The sequence below is a fragment of the Rattus rattus genome, chromosome 4 (assembly GCF_011064425.1).
Source record: "Rattus rattus isolate New Zealand chromosome 4, Rrattus_CSIRO_v1, whole genome shotgun sequence".
Classification (NCBI taxonomy): Eukaryota; Metazoa; Chordata; class Mammalia; order Rodentia; family Muridae; genus Rattus; species Rattus rattus.
In genome coordinates this window covers 134,976,045-134,989,812 of record NC_046157.1, presented here as the reverse complement: position 1 = coordinate 134,989,812, position 13,768 = coordinate 134,976,045, and the positions used below count along the sequence as shown (strand labels likewise).

Genomic DNA, 13,768 nt, shown 5'->3' with positions numbered 1-13,768 from the left:
AAAAGAGAAGCGTAGCCATGGCAACTGCTCTCCAACCGTCATTGCCTCTTTCATTTGTGATCTCCCAACATGATTCCTTGGATTTGTAATTTAACGTCAAAATGACATCAGTATTTTGCAAATGCAATCCCAGTCAAGCTTAAACTAGGTCTGTGCCTAATGTGGATATGGAAGGCGTCTCTGCTTTAGTACAAAAAAAAATTTTAGTCAGCTTTAGCAATAGCCCACAGTTGGAGGAGAGAATAAAATTGAGAGCATTCCCCCATAAAATGATTGAGAACATGACACAAATGTAGAATGTAGGGGGCACAGAAGTCATTACTGCGGAATCTTAAAGGTTTGAGATGAGATGAGTTAGCCTACACAGATTTTCTTATCAGAGGAATCGAGACTAAAGCACTTAATAAAACACAGACAGCTTTTTAGTAGAGGACAGCTGACCTTCCCAAGGCCCAGAAACTCTAGTCCCTCAGTACTTTAGCCTCTTTCTGGAGCATCTCCAGTGTGCCCAAAGCTGTTAGGATCCCTCCCTCAGAGGGCTTCCAAACCAAACTAGGCATAAAATTCAGGCACCCTTGAAACTATTAGAGGTAAAACCAAAGATTGCTGTGAAACAGAAAGGGGGAGTTTGTATGGGCTTAGAGTGTCAGCAATCTGATGGCAGAGGCTGTCTCTGTAGGCATGAGAATGGGGAGTGAGGTATTTGCAGAGGGCTAGGAAAGTAACTCAGCGAATTGAGCCTTGTCGTGCAAGTACAAGGAGTCTGGACCACTGGACGCCACATGAAGCTAAATATGGTAATTCACCCTGGATTCCCGGTGTTCCTATGAGATGGGAGTCTCACGGGCCAGTGAGCTTGGCACACGGTGTCACACAACAAAGACCCTGTCTCAAGAGAAAAGGCGAGGAACAATACCTGAGGGTGTCATCTGACCTCCACAGACACTGGTACAACACTACACACACACACACACACACACACACACACACACACACACACACACACACACACATACACACACGGGACTCACACACCATGTGCACATGTGAAAACACACAGACATACACACACAGGAGTTTTAAATATAGTTGGAGGTGAAAATAGTAAAATAGAAATAGCAGAAGTGATGTCATCACAACTGGAAAAAAACTGAGCAGAGGCATGTGCTTGGGTAGGAAGGAGCTGAAGCCAATTCTACAGCCCTGGGAGCTCTATCTTATCCCACCCCCCACTCCACCCTGTCATCTACATCTGTGTCTAAAAGTCAGGGCTTTCTGTGTAGAGTAGACTAGGTTTCTTTTAGACACATAGAGTGTTTAGGCTTTCATGTTGGTTAGAATGTGTTGATAGGGCCAGTCCTCTGACTTGGGGACAGTGTCCCTCTCTGATTGCTACACATAAATGAAATGGGTGTTAGAAAAAGCTTCCCTTTGCCCATGGTCCTGCAACCATTGAGACAAATTATTAACTGTTGAACTTTGTCTAGAGATATTTGGGATATTTGGAGCTGAAAAACATTTGCATATTTCATCAAAGACACCAACCAAAGACCAAGAGAGCTGGAAGCAGAGTAGCATGTTCTAGGTAATGACCACAAGCCTGTATTGTTATAGTAGCATGTTCTAGTAATAACCACAAGCCTGTCTTGTTATAGTAGCATGTTCTAGGTAATAACCACAAGCCTGTATTGTTATAGTAGCATGTTCTAGGTAATAACCACAAGCCTGTATTGTTATAGTAGCATGTTCTAGGTAATGACCACAAGCCTGTATTGTTATAGTAGCATGTTCTAGGTAATGAACACAAGCCTGTATTGTTATAGTAGCATGTTCTAGGTAATAACCACAAGCCTGTATTGTTATAGTAGCATGTTCTAGGTAATGACCACAAGCCTGTATTGTTATAGTAGCATGTTCTAGGTAATGACCATAAGACTGTATTGTTATAGTAGCATGTTCTAGGTAATGACCACAAGCCTGTATTGTTATAGTAGCATGTTCTAGGTAATGACCACAAGCCTGTATTGTTATAGTAGCATGTTCTAGGTAATGACCACAAGCCTGTATTGTTATAGTAGCATGTTCTAGGTAATGACCACAAGCCTGTATTGTTATAGTAGCATGTTCTAGGTAATGACCACAAGCCTGTATTGTTATAGTAGCATGTTCTAGGTAATGACCATAAGACTGTATTGTTATAGTAGCATGTTCTAGGTAATGACCACAAGACTGTATTGAAACACCTGTTTGTTTTTACTTAGCAAGCCTTTCTGGAGTGCTTACAGTGGTGCTGTGAGATTTGTTAAGACTTTGGGGGTGCTGTGTGTGTGCGAGAGTGAGCTAAGGGGGAGAAGAGATACAGAGAGACAAAGACACAGGGAGCGAGATGTGGGGAGAGACAGACAGACAGAGACACAGAGAGAGACAGACAGAGACACAGAGAGACATGGGAAGAGAGAGACAAACAGGGAAGGATAGAGAGACAGACAAAGACAGAGAGAGACACGGTGGGGGGGGCAGAGAGGGATAGACAGGCAGATAGAAGACACACAGAGAGAGACGGGGACAGAGACTGGGTGTGAGGGGTAAAGAAAGCCACCTAAGTGATCATGAAAACAGGAAGCACTAGGAGCTTCTGGGAAATTTCCAGTCCCTCCATCCAAAGCCCCTGAGTCAGAGCACAGACAGTCAAGGCCCTGAGCCAGTGTCTGCTGCAAGTGATCCAATGTGTTCAGTTACAAGTGGTCTACGACCACACAAAGCATGCTGCACATGACAATAACAGGATGTGGAGGTCAAGAATGAGAAACTTTAAATGGAACTAACCAGGTTAGTGGGACACCTTGGTGAGCCAAGAGTCAGAGAGACCTGAATGGGCCCAAATCTTGACCCAGAGCAGTAGGTATGTTTCCTTTACATCTGAGAAATGATCCATATGTAAGACACAGGGGAATTCTCCATTTACAATGAAGATTAATCAGAAATAGCCGCAGGAGGAACATCTCACAGCACTGGGAGCTGTTCTGGCAAGAGTAATCAGTTAGTGAAACTGCAAAACTGTGGGTAAGAAAGAGGAAGTGAGGAGTCTGGATAAAGAGAACTGTGTATAAAGTTTAAAGGACAGTTTTGCCTGTATTTTATCCGAATCGGAGAAGTTAGGAGTAAATGATAGATTCCAGGAATGCGCTTTAGATAATGGGCTAGTGCACGGCTGATTCATAAAACATTCTTTTCCTCTTTTCACGTATCCACCTTGTTTCCAGGATTTTTAGCAAAAAAGACTCTACTAAGTGCTGAATCAATCCATCAAAGACAAACTCAGAGGCTGGAGGTTGGTTCAGCAGTTAAGAGAGCGCCCTGTTCTTGCAGAGGACCGGAATTGGGTTCCCAGCACTGACATCAGGCAGCTGACAACCACTTGTAACGCCAGCTCTGCAGAGACCCCACACCCAGGGCCACCTGCACACATCTGGCATATCAACACACAGACACACATAATCAGAACACTTTTCAAAACCAGACTCAACCACTACATTTAAAGACAAAACCGATAAATTGGGCGGCTCCATAAAACAATCACAAACTTTTATTTAATTAAAAATATTATACATGTTGTTGCATTTTCATGGAAAATATTGAGTTTAAAAAAAACACTAACAGTGTTAGTCTTCAGGAATTCTCGTGCAGTTCATCCTACCATCTGCTGCTTTCTGTGACACTGACTTTGTGTTTGGGGGGAGCCATAATACTGCAGGGAGCTTCCTGGAAGACCAGACCTACTGGTCTCAGGATGAGGCATTTCCTTGAAAACAGCGCTCTGTCAGGTTCATACAGACATCGCCAGCTTTTGGTTTCCTTGTAAATCATCGAAGAAAACAAAACACTAAAGTGAGTGTGAAAACCCTGTCGTGAAGTCAACACCAGTTTAGAACAACTGAGCACTGCACAACGGCCTCATCCAGTTTCCAAGCCGGTTAATGCAAGACCGCAAGTCCGACCTGATGGATTAGTGTCCCGAGCTCCTCAACAAAACTTCCCCAGAACCCACTGTGGGAAGACACGGGTACATAGTGTTTATATTCAAACCGCCAGCAAATACTCAACAGCACATGAAACACCCATGTACAATATCACTTAAAAATACATCTTGGGACAATACAACCGTTAGAACCTCTGGTTATGCCACATAGCTATGTGAATAAAAATTTTAAACCTTCATGTAATTATACATTCGTTAAAGAAAATAACAGCATGAAAAAATTTTAAAATTATTTAAGTCCTAAACACCTCACAGGTAAATACAAGATGTGTACAATATAACCTCCTCCTTCGCCCTTTTCTTTCTTCGGGCTGTGCCATTCCCTAATGTTCCCTTGACCCCCACATCATAATGCTATATCCTTATGCTTCCAAGTGATGCTTTTAAAAATGGCTCTGGCATAACAGAAATATGCCGGCTCTCTGTCCATGGTCCATAGCTTTAAATCGTAGTATGCTTAATTGGAATTTTGCACCCAGCTTTCTATTAAAGAGAGACGTGCTCTCCTTAAAATGTACAAACAGGTAAAAACAGCTGGAGAGCAAAAGAAAGTTGAAATTGCCTCAGCTTTTAGAGACTGAAGAATGCTCCCTCTTCTTCACAAATGGCCTTTCAGTTGATTGGAATAAAATAAGGTTGAAATTGCTTTTCACATTCTGGCTCTGTTGGGGGCATTTTCACATAGACCCCTGTTGTAAGAGGACTTCTTTTCTTTAGCTGCCAAAACACAAAAAGAAAGAGCAATTATTATGAAAGAATACAGAAGCCAATTTTAACCACAATAGGACCCAGTAAATAGTGGGTCCCTCCCCAGCAAAAATAAAACATCTACAACAACATACAGAATTATAAACTCTGGGAGATTTTCTTAATTGAGCTAGTCAAATTCACCTTAGATAAATAATTCTGCAAAAGGCAGGAAAGAGCTTTGAGACAACTTCACCAAGAACACCCAAAATGCCCAAGATAATCGACTAGATCTTGTCTGTGGTGATCGAAGCACTGGAAACATTTGAAGGTGGATTTGGTTGATTAGAAGCTGTATTCCTCATCTCCATTCCTCCAGTGCTTTTTATTGCTTTTTCTTTGTATGTATTAGTTTCCAGTTTCTACCACCTCAACAGCTTCAACAATGGACTTCTAGTCAGCCAGCCTAAGTGATAGCTTAATGGCAAATAAAAAGGGAAGACAGCAACAGAACAGAGATTCTGTGAAAGAGCACAGGCCTGTGAAAGTGTGTGTGTGTGTGTGTGTGTGTGTGTGTGTGTGTGTGTGTGTGTAAATATAGATGCAGAAATAGATAAAGTGACAGTGGTAGAGAGAGAAAAGGAAAAATGGAGGAGCAGGAAGAAGAGGAAGAGAAGGGATGGGGACAAAGGATGTTGCTTGTGGTAAGAAAAGTCAGCCTTACACAGACGTGACTGAGGACTGTTCAGAACCCTGACTGAAGACTTGGTTACACACTTCTCGCTTTTCATTACCAATATACTAAATAAAAAGAACTTTCATTCACTGAGCTAGGGAGGAGGTCAAGGCAAGGTATCTAAGTAGATAATGGGTAATCTACACGTAGCTACAGCTTGAACAAAGAAGGCAAAAGGAAGGAACTAAGAGATAGTGTTTGATGAAGGATAAAAATCTGTTCAGGTGGTTCTAAATAGCAAGTGTTGCCCAACAAAGTCCTATGTTCCAGGGTTACTAGGATTAAGGCCATTGCCACGGTGGTGACAACCAAAACAGCTGCTCCATGTTGTTCAAAAAGTTACTCAAACTGAAACCCTGCTCAGAAGCACACAAACATTCACTGTCAAACACGCTCACGTACAGTGTTAGTCATCCTGAAACCTCTAAGGCCAGTGCATGGAGGTCTAGCGTGTTCTTTACCCTGTCCTTCCTGCTCTCTGTTTATTGCCTCAACTCCACACCAGTGGGTCAGTGGGGGACAGCTAATGGTGTCCCCATTAACTGTGGAGAAATGTCAACACCACACTCACCGTCCTGTTCAAAGAAACAGCAGTGACCAGGAAACTGTAGAAAAACAACCCCGAACTAACTGCAGCAAGGATCCAAAGGAGGAAGTCTGAATCTGGGCATGGTTCTGGATCTGCAACAGAAAACAAAGCCCCAACCTTCTGAGACAGTTTCCAATTGTGGGGCCCTAGTTCCTCATGGGTGAAAACAGGAAGTTAAGATTCCAGGCTTTGCTAGCCCACCCTAACTTGTATTGGTAAGCCACAGGCCAGTCTGGCTATTTATTTAATGCGTGACTTTCCCAGAATGCCATCACCAAAGTGGCAAAGCTAAACTTCAAGAACAAGTGTTCTAGTCTATCAGCAGTATGAGACATGTCCCCTAATGCATTTCCTTGCAATCAGAGTGATGGTTATGCGACTACTCAGCCTAAGCAAGACTGCTATCCACTAGGGAATTCCTCGCTATGCATCACAGTCCTAACTATGAAGGACCTCAAACCAAGGAACGAAACTATTCTGGTGTAAAGACAGTAGTAATTCAACAGACTAGTTCTTAGTGGAATGGCTTTACTCACCGATGACATAAATCTGGGTCCCGTTGCCCATGCCCACAAAGTATGGCGGTGGGTACATGAGTTCCACCTTGCAGAAGTACAGTCCGGTGTCAGCAGCCCTTAGTCCTTGAATGGTGAGGTTTACTCTGCTTTCATTAAAGGTACCACTGCAGAAGGGGTCATCTAGGAAGCCCAACGTGTTCTTCACTGTGAATGTCGTGGCACAGACCTCCGTCACTTGGTCATTTGTCTGCCGTAGTACCGTCACCCGGACCTCATCAGTGTTGTGTGAAGATGCATATTCACATGGAAAGCTGGCGACACCATGGCTGCTGGCCAACACCACTGAAGGTTGGGTCACCTGTATGGCTGGCATGGAAAAGCCAAGGAGAACTCATTGAACTCATGATCATCTATGGTTAGGACTACTAGGTCACACCTGAAGGCAGGGGAGGTTTATCTCGGATGAGCTCCTGCAAATTCATCCCTCAACAAATTCATCACCCCCCTCCCATCCTTTGCCTCTCCATCCATCCACCCTGGCACTCTACCTCCCATATTTACACTGTCATCAGTCAGTTTCTAAGATCTACTTGTTGATAATTTGTTGAAGACAGTTGGCTACGGCAAGGAGACTACTGGTATAGCAAAAGAAGACCTGGCTCTCATAAAATGTATCATTTTGGCAAATAATTCTTCTTTTCATTTATTCTCTAGTGCAGTAAAAAAAGAGGCGTAGCCTACACGTCACTGCAGTGCATTCTTTGCCGATGATAGGACTATATCATGCAGGCAGCATAGTGAGTGGCAGTAAAGACATTTCTGGAGCTTGGGGTGCAGAACCTTGCATCATCTTCAAAGTAAGTCTCAAATTTTCCTGCCTACTTAATTATAAGTGTACCTCTCTCAACCAGAATAAGTTAAACCTCGGGTCAGTGCACTGGTCACCCTTTTCCTGGCATCACAGTGGTAGAGTGGTGTATAAATCAGACGAGGAAGCCACAGAGCTGAGGGCACCAGGGTCATTTCCTCTCTGGGTTGAGGCAACCCTGCTTTAACTTCTGTGGGCTTCCCCTGCTCCCCAGCCACCTCCTCTGCCTCCCTTCTTTCCTTCACTTAACACTTTGCTCGACCTTTGGGTTTGTTGTTGTTGTTGTTTTCTCTTTCCTCCCTATATACTTCAAGAGAAAGGAGTCCAGCTCTCTATACAAGCATGCTTTCATCATTAGAAACTAACGGGTTTGCCGCCTGGTATTGGTGGTACAAATCTGCAATCCCAGCATCCAGGAGATGAAGGCTACATATCAAGTTCAAGGCCAATGTCAGCTAAACAACAAGACACTGCTTTACAAAGCAAACAACAATAGGCAGAAGGGCTGGCGACGTAGCTCAGCGGTAGAGCATTTGCCTAGAGTACAAGGCTATGGGTTCTCCCTTCAGCACACAAAACAAAAGTGGCTTTATGTCATATTGCCTTTTCGTAACTAACTGGGCTGCTCTCTGGTCAATATTGCAGATTACACCCAAAACTTAAACTGAACACTATCATTGGCAGTTTACTAGCATTGATTGCAAAAACAAGACAATAATTAGTGTTCACTGCCCTCCATATTACAATCTTGAATACTACCCCAGGCTTAGTTTCCAAGACCACCTCTCCTACCCCTAAACCAGGCTATAGTAGATACGCTAGTCTCTCCTGAAAGCACCTGTACTGATTAACATCTGTTCTCAGAAAAGAGAACAACATGGCGGCAGTTGCCATGGTTATTCCATCAGCTTGGTGGGTGAAACAGCAGATGTCTGCCCAGCCATCATCTCTACTATCAAAGACACAGTGCAAGCATCCTTTGCTCACGGAAACCCCACTAGAGTGTTTCAGAAAGTTCTCTCCCACATTAAAGTTTTTTGTGACCTATTCAGACAAGAAACTGTACGTAACTGTTGCTTCTTTGGTAAAATTAAATCATCAGATATCATTAGTGCATTAGTCTCACACAAACTATGTGATTTCTTAATGTTAAAGCTCTATAGAGAGAGGGGTGAAGGTCCAGTGGATATATGCATTTCAAGGCACGTAGCAAGCCTGGTATTAGCCTTTCAAGATATTTGAGCTGAAAAGCTGAGATCCATACTTAAAGTCCACATATAGTCAATGACACAATTAAGAATTTTATGAAGAAAAAAAAATAAAAAGCCTCTTAGGCCAAAAAGCAGATATTTGCTTTCTTCCTTCCTCCCTTCTCCCTCCTTTCCTTTCCTTCCTTCCTTCCTTCCTTCCCTCCTTCCTCTCTTCTCTCTTCCTTCCTCCCCTCTTACTCCACCTTCCCTTTCTTTCATCTTTCAATTTCAAGCTATTTCATCTTTAAAGTAATTCATTTTCCTTCACTTATTTTTATTTCTTCTTGTATTCTTTGAGATTATAATATAGTTACATTATTTCTCCTTTCTTTCCTCCAAACTCTCCGATGTGCCCTTCCTTGCTTTTCTTCCAGATTCATGGCCTCTTTTCCCACTATTTGTTGTTACATGCACAGATGTATAGGTGTATTCATTCTTAACGCAATCTTCTTGGTCTATATGTTGCATGCCTTATGTGTTCGAGGCTGACCATTTGGTATTGGATGACCAAATGGTGTGCTTTTCCCTGAGGAAAACTTCCTGCTCTCCATATTCCTTGGTTTCCTGCAGTTATTTCTATAGTGTTATGGCCTCTTGGTCCTTCCCCATCCACTTGAGTATGTCTCTTGTTATTCATAACCTTATTCAGCTCATGTTCAGGCAGTCATGTGGGTGAGGCTTGATGGGTGTACCACCTGACATTCCCAAGAGACACAATCTCACAGTAAACTCTATGCCCCTTTGGCTCTCAGTCTTTCTGCCCCCTCTTCTGCAATGTTCCCTGAGCCTCGGGTGTGATCATTTAAAGAACTAAGAGTGTCTCAAAAACTTAAAGTGAATGAAGAAAGAATTCTTATTTATTTGAATTTAGGTAGTTTTTTTTGGGAGGTGGAATAGGAGAAAAATCTTAAGGTCACTGTGATATCAAGATCAGATATACTCAGAATTTCAAATGCCTTTCCCACCTTAAATCTCTTAATTTTACAGTATTTTCTAATAGTAGTGAAGACCCTGAAGTTGCTCTCTCTAGATCAGCTCTCACGGCTCCTTCAGCCCCAGCCTGGGTCCCAGCAAGCTGCTGCGGGCAGTCTCAGTTCCTTTGCTACTGCTAGATCTCCTCTACTCTTCTTGGAACTTGTCTTTAAGAAGCTGTTAAACCAAAGGGTAGAGGGTTTGCCTTTCACTTTTGGCATTACTATAAATCACTGTCCTTAGCTTCTGAAAGAAATGAAACCCAGTAGGAAAAACACCTCTTCCACCTCCATGTTCCAGAAGTCTCCACTCACCTTCAGAGAAGATTGGGATGAAGAGAAGAGAAAGCAGGGCTCCAAAAGGCCAAGTCCTAGAAGGCAGCTGCAGGTGAGTTTTGTACCTCTGGACTCCAAGACAAGCCATGACTTGATGGGAAATGTGCTTAGGTCCTCGGGAAGCAGAGTAAAACCGTGCAGGATCCTGAGGCTTTGAAACGTGTTTGAACCCACACAGACTTTATATAGACAGCTTTGATCCAAGGTACGTGCTACATATGTGTGGCGCTCACACACGACACCTGAACAGAGAGCCTTTTTGTTTTGGTTTTACGAGAAAGGAAGCCGTGGGTTTAGCTGTTATGTCGTAAAGACAACCTCAACTATTCAAAGTAAAACTGAACAAAACAAGCAAATCCAAGGATGGAAAATGTATTCAACTTGAAACTGAAGCTTCAAGTCACCTCTGAGGACCTGGATAAGTGGAGTCTTGGAGAGTATAATTTCCTGTAGTGCCAGGTCTCCCTAAATCCCAATCCCAACTTTACCCAGTGATCTGGTCATCTTTAACCATCCCATTCTCTTTCTTCCCATCCCCATGGCCATCCCTCTTAGTCCTGGAGCTGGTGTCTGAATTTCTCTTTGAAAGGCACCCAGAAAAACTGTGTTCTCAATATTCATCCTTCGATGAATCCCTCAGTATGAAAAAGTTTATTTTGCCTATCTACATTTAGTATTTTATTGATAAAAATGCCAAAATCACAAGAAATAACACAGAGAGAGAGAGAGAGAGAGAGAGACAGAGAGAGAGAGAGAGAGAGAGAGAGAGAGAGAGAGAGAGAGAGAGAGAGAAAAGGGTCTTTGGTTTTGTCAATTGGGAAAGAAATCAGATGTTTTTAAAGCTGTAACAATGGCAAAATAAAGTTGTATATGACCCAGGAAAAGCCAACCCAAATGAAAAGATATTTAAAACCTCCATAGGAGGATGGACATTTTTAAATAGTAAGACTTTTAAAGGGTAGAAATTCAAAACTAGGAGACATAGTTCAGTGTCGGAGACAGAGCTCATTCACCTCAGCAATGGAGACACAGTTTGGTGACGGAGACAGAGCTCAGAGGTAGAGCTGTAACTCAGTCTACTGTACAATAGGCCTTAGGTTCAATTCCCAGAACCACTAAAACAGAAATTCAAAACTAAGGATAAATATTACCAGAATTCTTAAACTCTAAAACTGTAAAAAGAGGCAAATGTTCCTCCATAAGTACTATGATATTTTTATAATATTAAAATTATTTAGAATGTTCAGTATTTAGAATATCTAAGTATTCTCTATATTACCGCAGATTAAATAGTTAAATAATTAATATACACATATTTGTAGTGCATTTTTTAGAATATTGAACATGGAAGACTTCCCTTAAATCTGGGGAGCTCTCATATAGTTCAAGGATGAAAGGGATGACCATTGAGAATCTTTAATGCGCTATGAATTGTGTGCACTTAGGATGAGATGATGGCAAGATAAAAAACCTAGTTATTGCCTGGCATGGCAGAGCATGCCTTTAATCAGAGCTCTTGGAAGGCAGCACCAGGTAGATGCTCCCGTGTTTCTGTGGTTTCCTGCCATCTCGCACCCCATCAGAAGAGGCTCTCTAGAGTCCGGACTGTATGCTTCCTTTAGAGCCTGCCCTCTAGCATGTACTCACACATGCCTTTCATTTTCCATGCCATTTCCCAACATGTTTCCGTCAGGTCTTATGATAAGGACACAAGCTTCCTATGCTGTATTTGCTCCTGATATTCCGTTGTCTACTCTCCACATCCCCTAGCATTTTGCTGAGGTGTCAACACCCTAAGAAGCCTCTTGTGATCTTGTGATGTGTCTGTCTCTTTTCTATATTCCCCTGGCACTTTAGAGAAACCTTCAATCCCCAATTCATATGCCAAGAAGCAATAACAACCTAATGGCACTAGTAAGGGGCCAGGACCTAGACTGTGTACTAAAGACTTTAAAAGCGTGTGTGTGTGTGTGTGTGTGTGTGTGTGTGTGTGTGTGTGTGTGTGCACGTGTGTGCATGTGTATGTATGTGTGCATGTGTGTTTTCCTGTCCTGTAGGTGAGCTCATGACAGTGGCAATGGTAGACAACTAGACCTACATCATAATCATGACAGAGTGGGAATGAGATAAATAACAGAGTTGAAGTATTATGCAAGCTGTAGAGGGGCAGGAACCATTGGTTTAGGTATGGACATCGGACATCAGGAAAATATTGTTGGAGGAGGGAAACCCTGGGCTCATTATTGAGGACAAAAGTAGGGGTGGTATTCAGACAAAAAGAGCAGGATTTGATAGAGAACCTGGTGGGAGCTGGTGTCTCTGCAAGAGCCAGTGAAACACAGAAAGCCATCAGCACAACCAAGCTCGAACCATTGAACTGTCTTCTTGCCCAGAAAGAAAGGGGGGATGGGTTCAGGGATGTATGAACTATAATCAGGAAGAAGTCTACTGCAAAACTCCCAAGCAACAAGAATTCCCAAGGTTTTCATGTAAAGAACATATAGCAAATTTATTCTGCTTTGCAAAGCATGTGATCTATGTTGCCACTACTTGGTTCTTCAGGTTTAGGGTAGAAGTATCCATAGACTGCACCTCAAACACTGTGTGTAGCTCATTTCTAATAAAGCTTTACTCAAAAAACAAATGGAGACTGGACTTGGCTTGCAGACTGTGCCTTTTTAACCCCTCTTCTAACAAAGATTTGGGGGGTGGGCACAATATTTATGGCTTGGGGAAATGATGGTCCTTAGTTCCTTTTCCAGTGACTATGATAAAATACTCTGACAAAGGTAACTTATGTATAGGGAGAGGTGTTTATTTGGGCTCACAGCTGAAGGCTCATAGTCTTCTATATAGGGTGGTAGTCAAGGCAGCAGGACCTTGAAGTAGCAGCTGTTCACAACAATTAACCCAATCAACATAATTCCTCACAGGACTGCCCAAGACTAACTAATCTCTCACAGGTATGTCTGGATGTTTGCTTTCTAGGTGATTCTAGGTCCTACCGAGTAGACAACACTAGCAGTCACAAGGGCGATGATCAGAAATTGTCCAAATATTTGCTATTTTATCTTACTCAAGTCTCCTAATAACTGTACAAAATAAGTATTGTTACTTTTCCCACTTATATAAAGGGATAAAGCAAGGCCTTGAGAGTTAGCTGGCTTATCCCATCCTCCATAAAAAGAGACAAAGAATTCAAAGACAGCTAGATTTGAATCCTACCATAAGGGCTTGCCAGCTGTTGCCTTGAGAGCCTACTATCGCCCAGGCAATGGCTTCAACTCAAGACCTTTTCAAGGGTAATGCCATCACATGGAGAAGAGGATTCTGATGCTGGCTGGCAACCCAGGAAGCAGGGATCTTCTTTTACTCAAGGATCACTGTGAAGACAGAGGTGCAATTATTGGAATAAAGAAGGTGGCTACCATTTGAGGGTATTCAGCCTAGAGCACCTGTGGAAAGATCCAAACACAGCTCCCAACAGGAATCCTGAGGGCATAGTCCAAAACCCTTAGTTTAGACAGCTATGAACACACTAGGGAAAATTACACTGGTCAGGGCTTGAACACTCTGGAAATGTTTAATGGATGAATACAAGCAGTTGAGCACTGGAAAAGAATGAAGGTTGTAATCGGAACTTTCAAAGAAGTCTTACTGGGTTTTCTAAGTTTGCTTTTATGAAACTATTTCTGTTGCAGTAAGAAAATTCAATGGCTGTAAAAGAGCATGTGTGAAAGAGTGTTGATGAAAAGATATTCACATGTATCACTC

At 42.5% G+C, this 13,768-nt stretch overlaps 1 protein-coding gene across 2 annotated transcripts; it reads right to left on the bottom strand.

The window, feature by feature from the left end:
• Positions 1 to 4,125: 4,125 nt before the first annotated feature.
• On the bottom strand, positions 4,126 to 10,082 carry Ctla4 (cytotoxic T-lymphocyte associated protein 4). 2 transcript variants are annotated; one of them, XM_032899555.1, is made up of 4 exons: positions 9,974 to 10,082; positions 6,588 to 6,935; positions 6,034 to 6,143; positions 4,126 to 4,756 (listed from the first exon to the last, which is right to left on the bottom strand). In XM_032899555.1, exons 1-4 carry the CDS (start codon positions 10,080 to 10,082, stop codon positions 4,652 to 4,654), a joined length of 672 nt encoding a protein of 223 aa, XP_032755446.1. In that variant the 3' UTR covers positions 4,126 to 4,651. The 2 variants fall into 2 exon arrangements, with proteins under 2 accessions (XP_032755446.1, XP_032755447.1); XM_032899556.1 differs by lacking the exon at positions 6,034 to 6,143.
• Between the last annotated feature and the right edge of the window lie 3,686 nt (positions 10,083 to 13,768).

Bases quoted from the DNA above. Each gene is read 5' to 3' on its own strand.
- Ctla4 (XM_032899555.1), bottom strand. From the start codon at position 10,082: ATGGCTTGTCTTGGAGTCCAGAGGTACAAAACTCACCTGCAGCTGCCT. The intron at 6,936-9,973 runs GTGAGTGGAGAC...TTTCCATGCCAG, and splicing joins CATCCCAATCTTCTCTGAAG to CCATACAGGTGACCCAACCT. The intron at 6,144-6,587 runs GTGAGTAAAGCC...TTTCTGTTGCAG, and splicing joins GACCCAGATTTATGTCATCG to ATCCAGAACCATGCCCAGAT.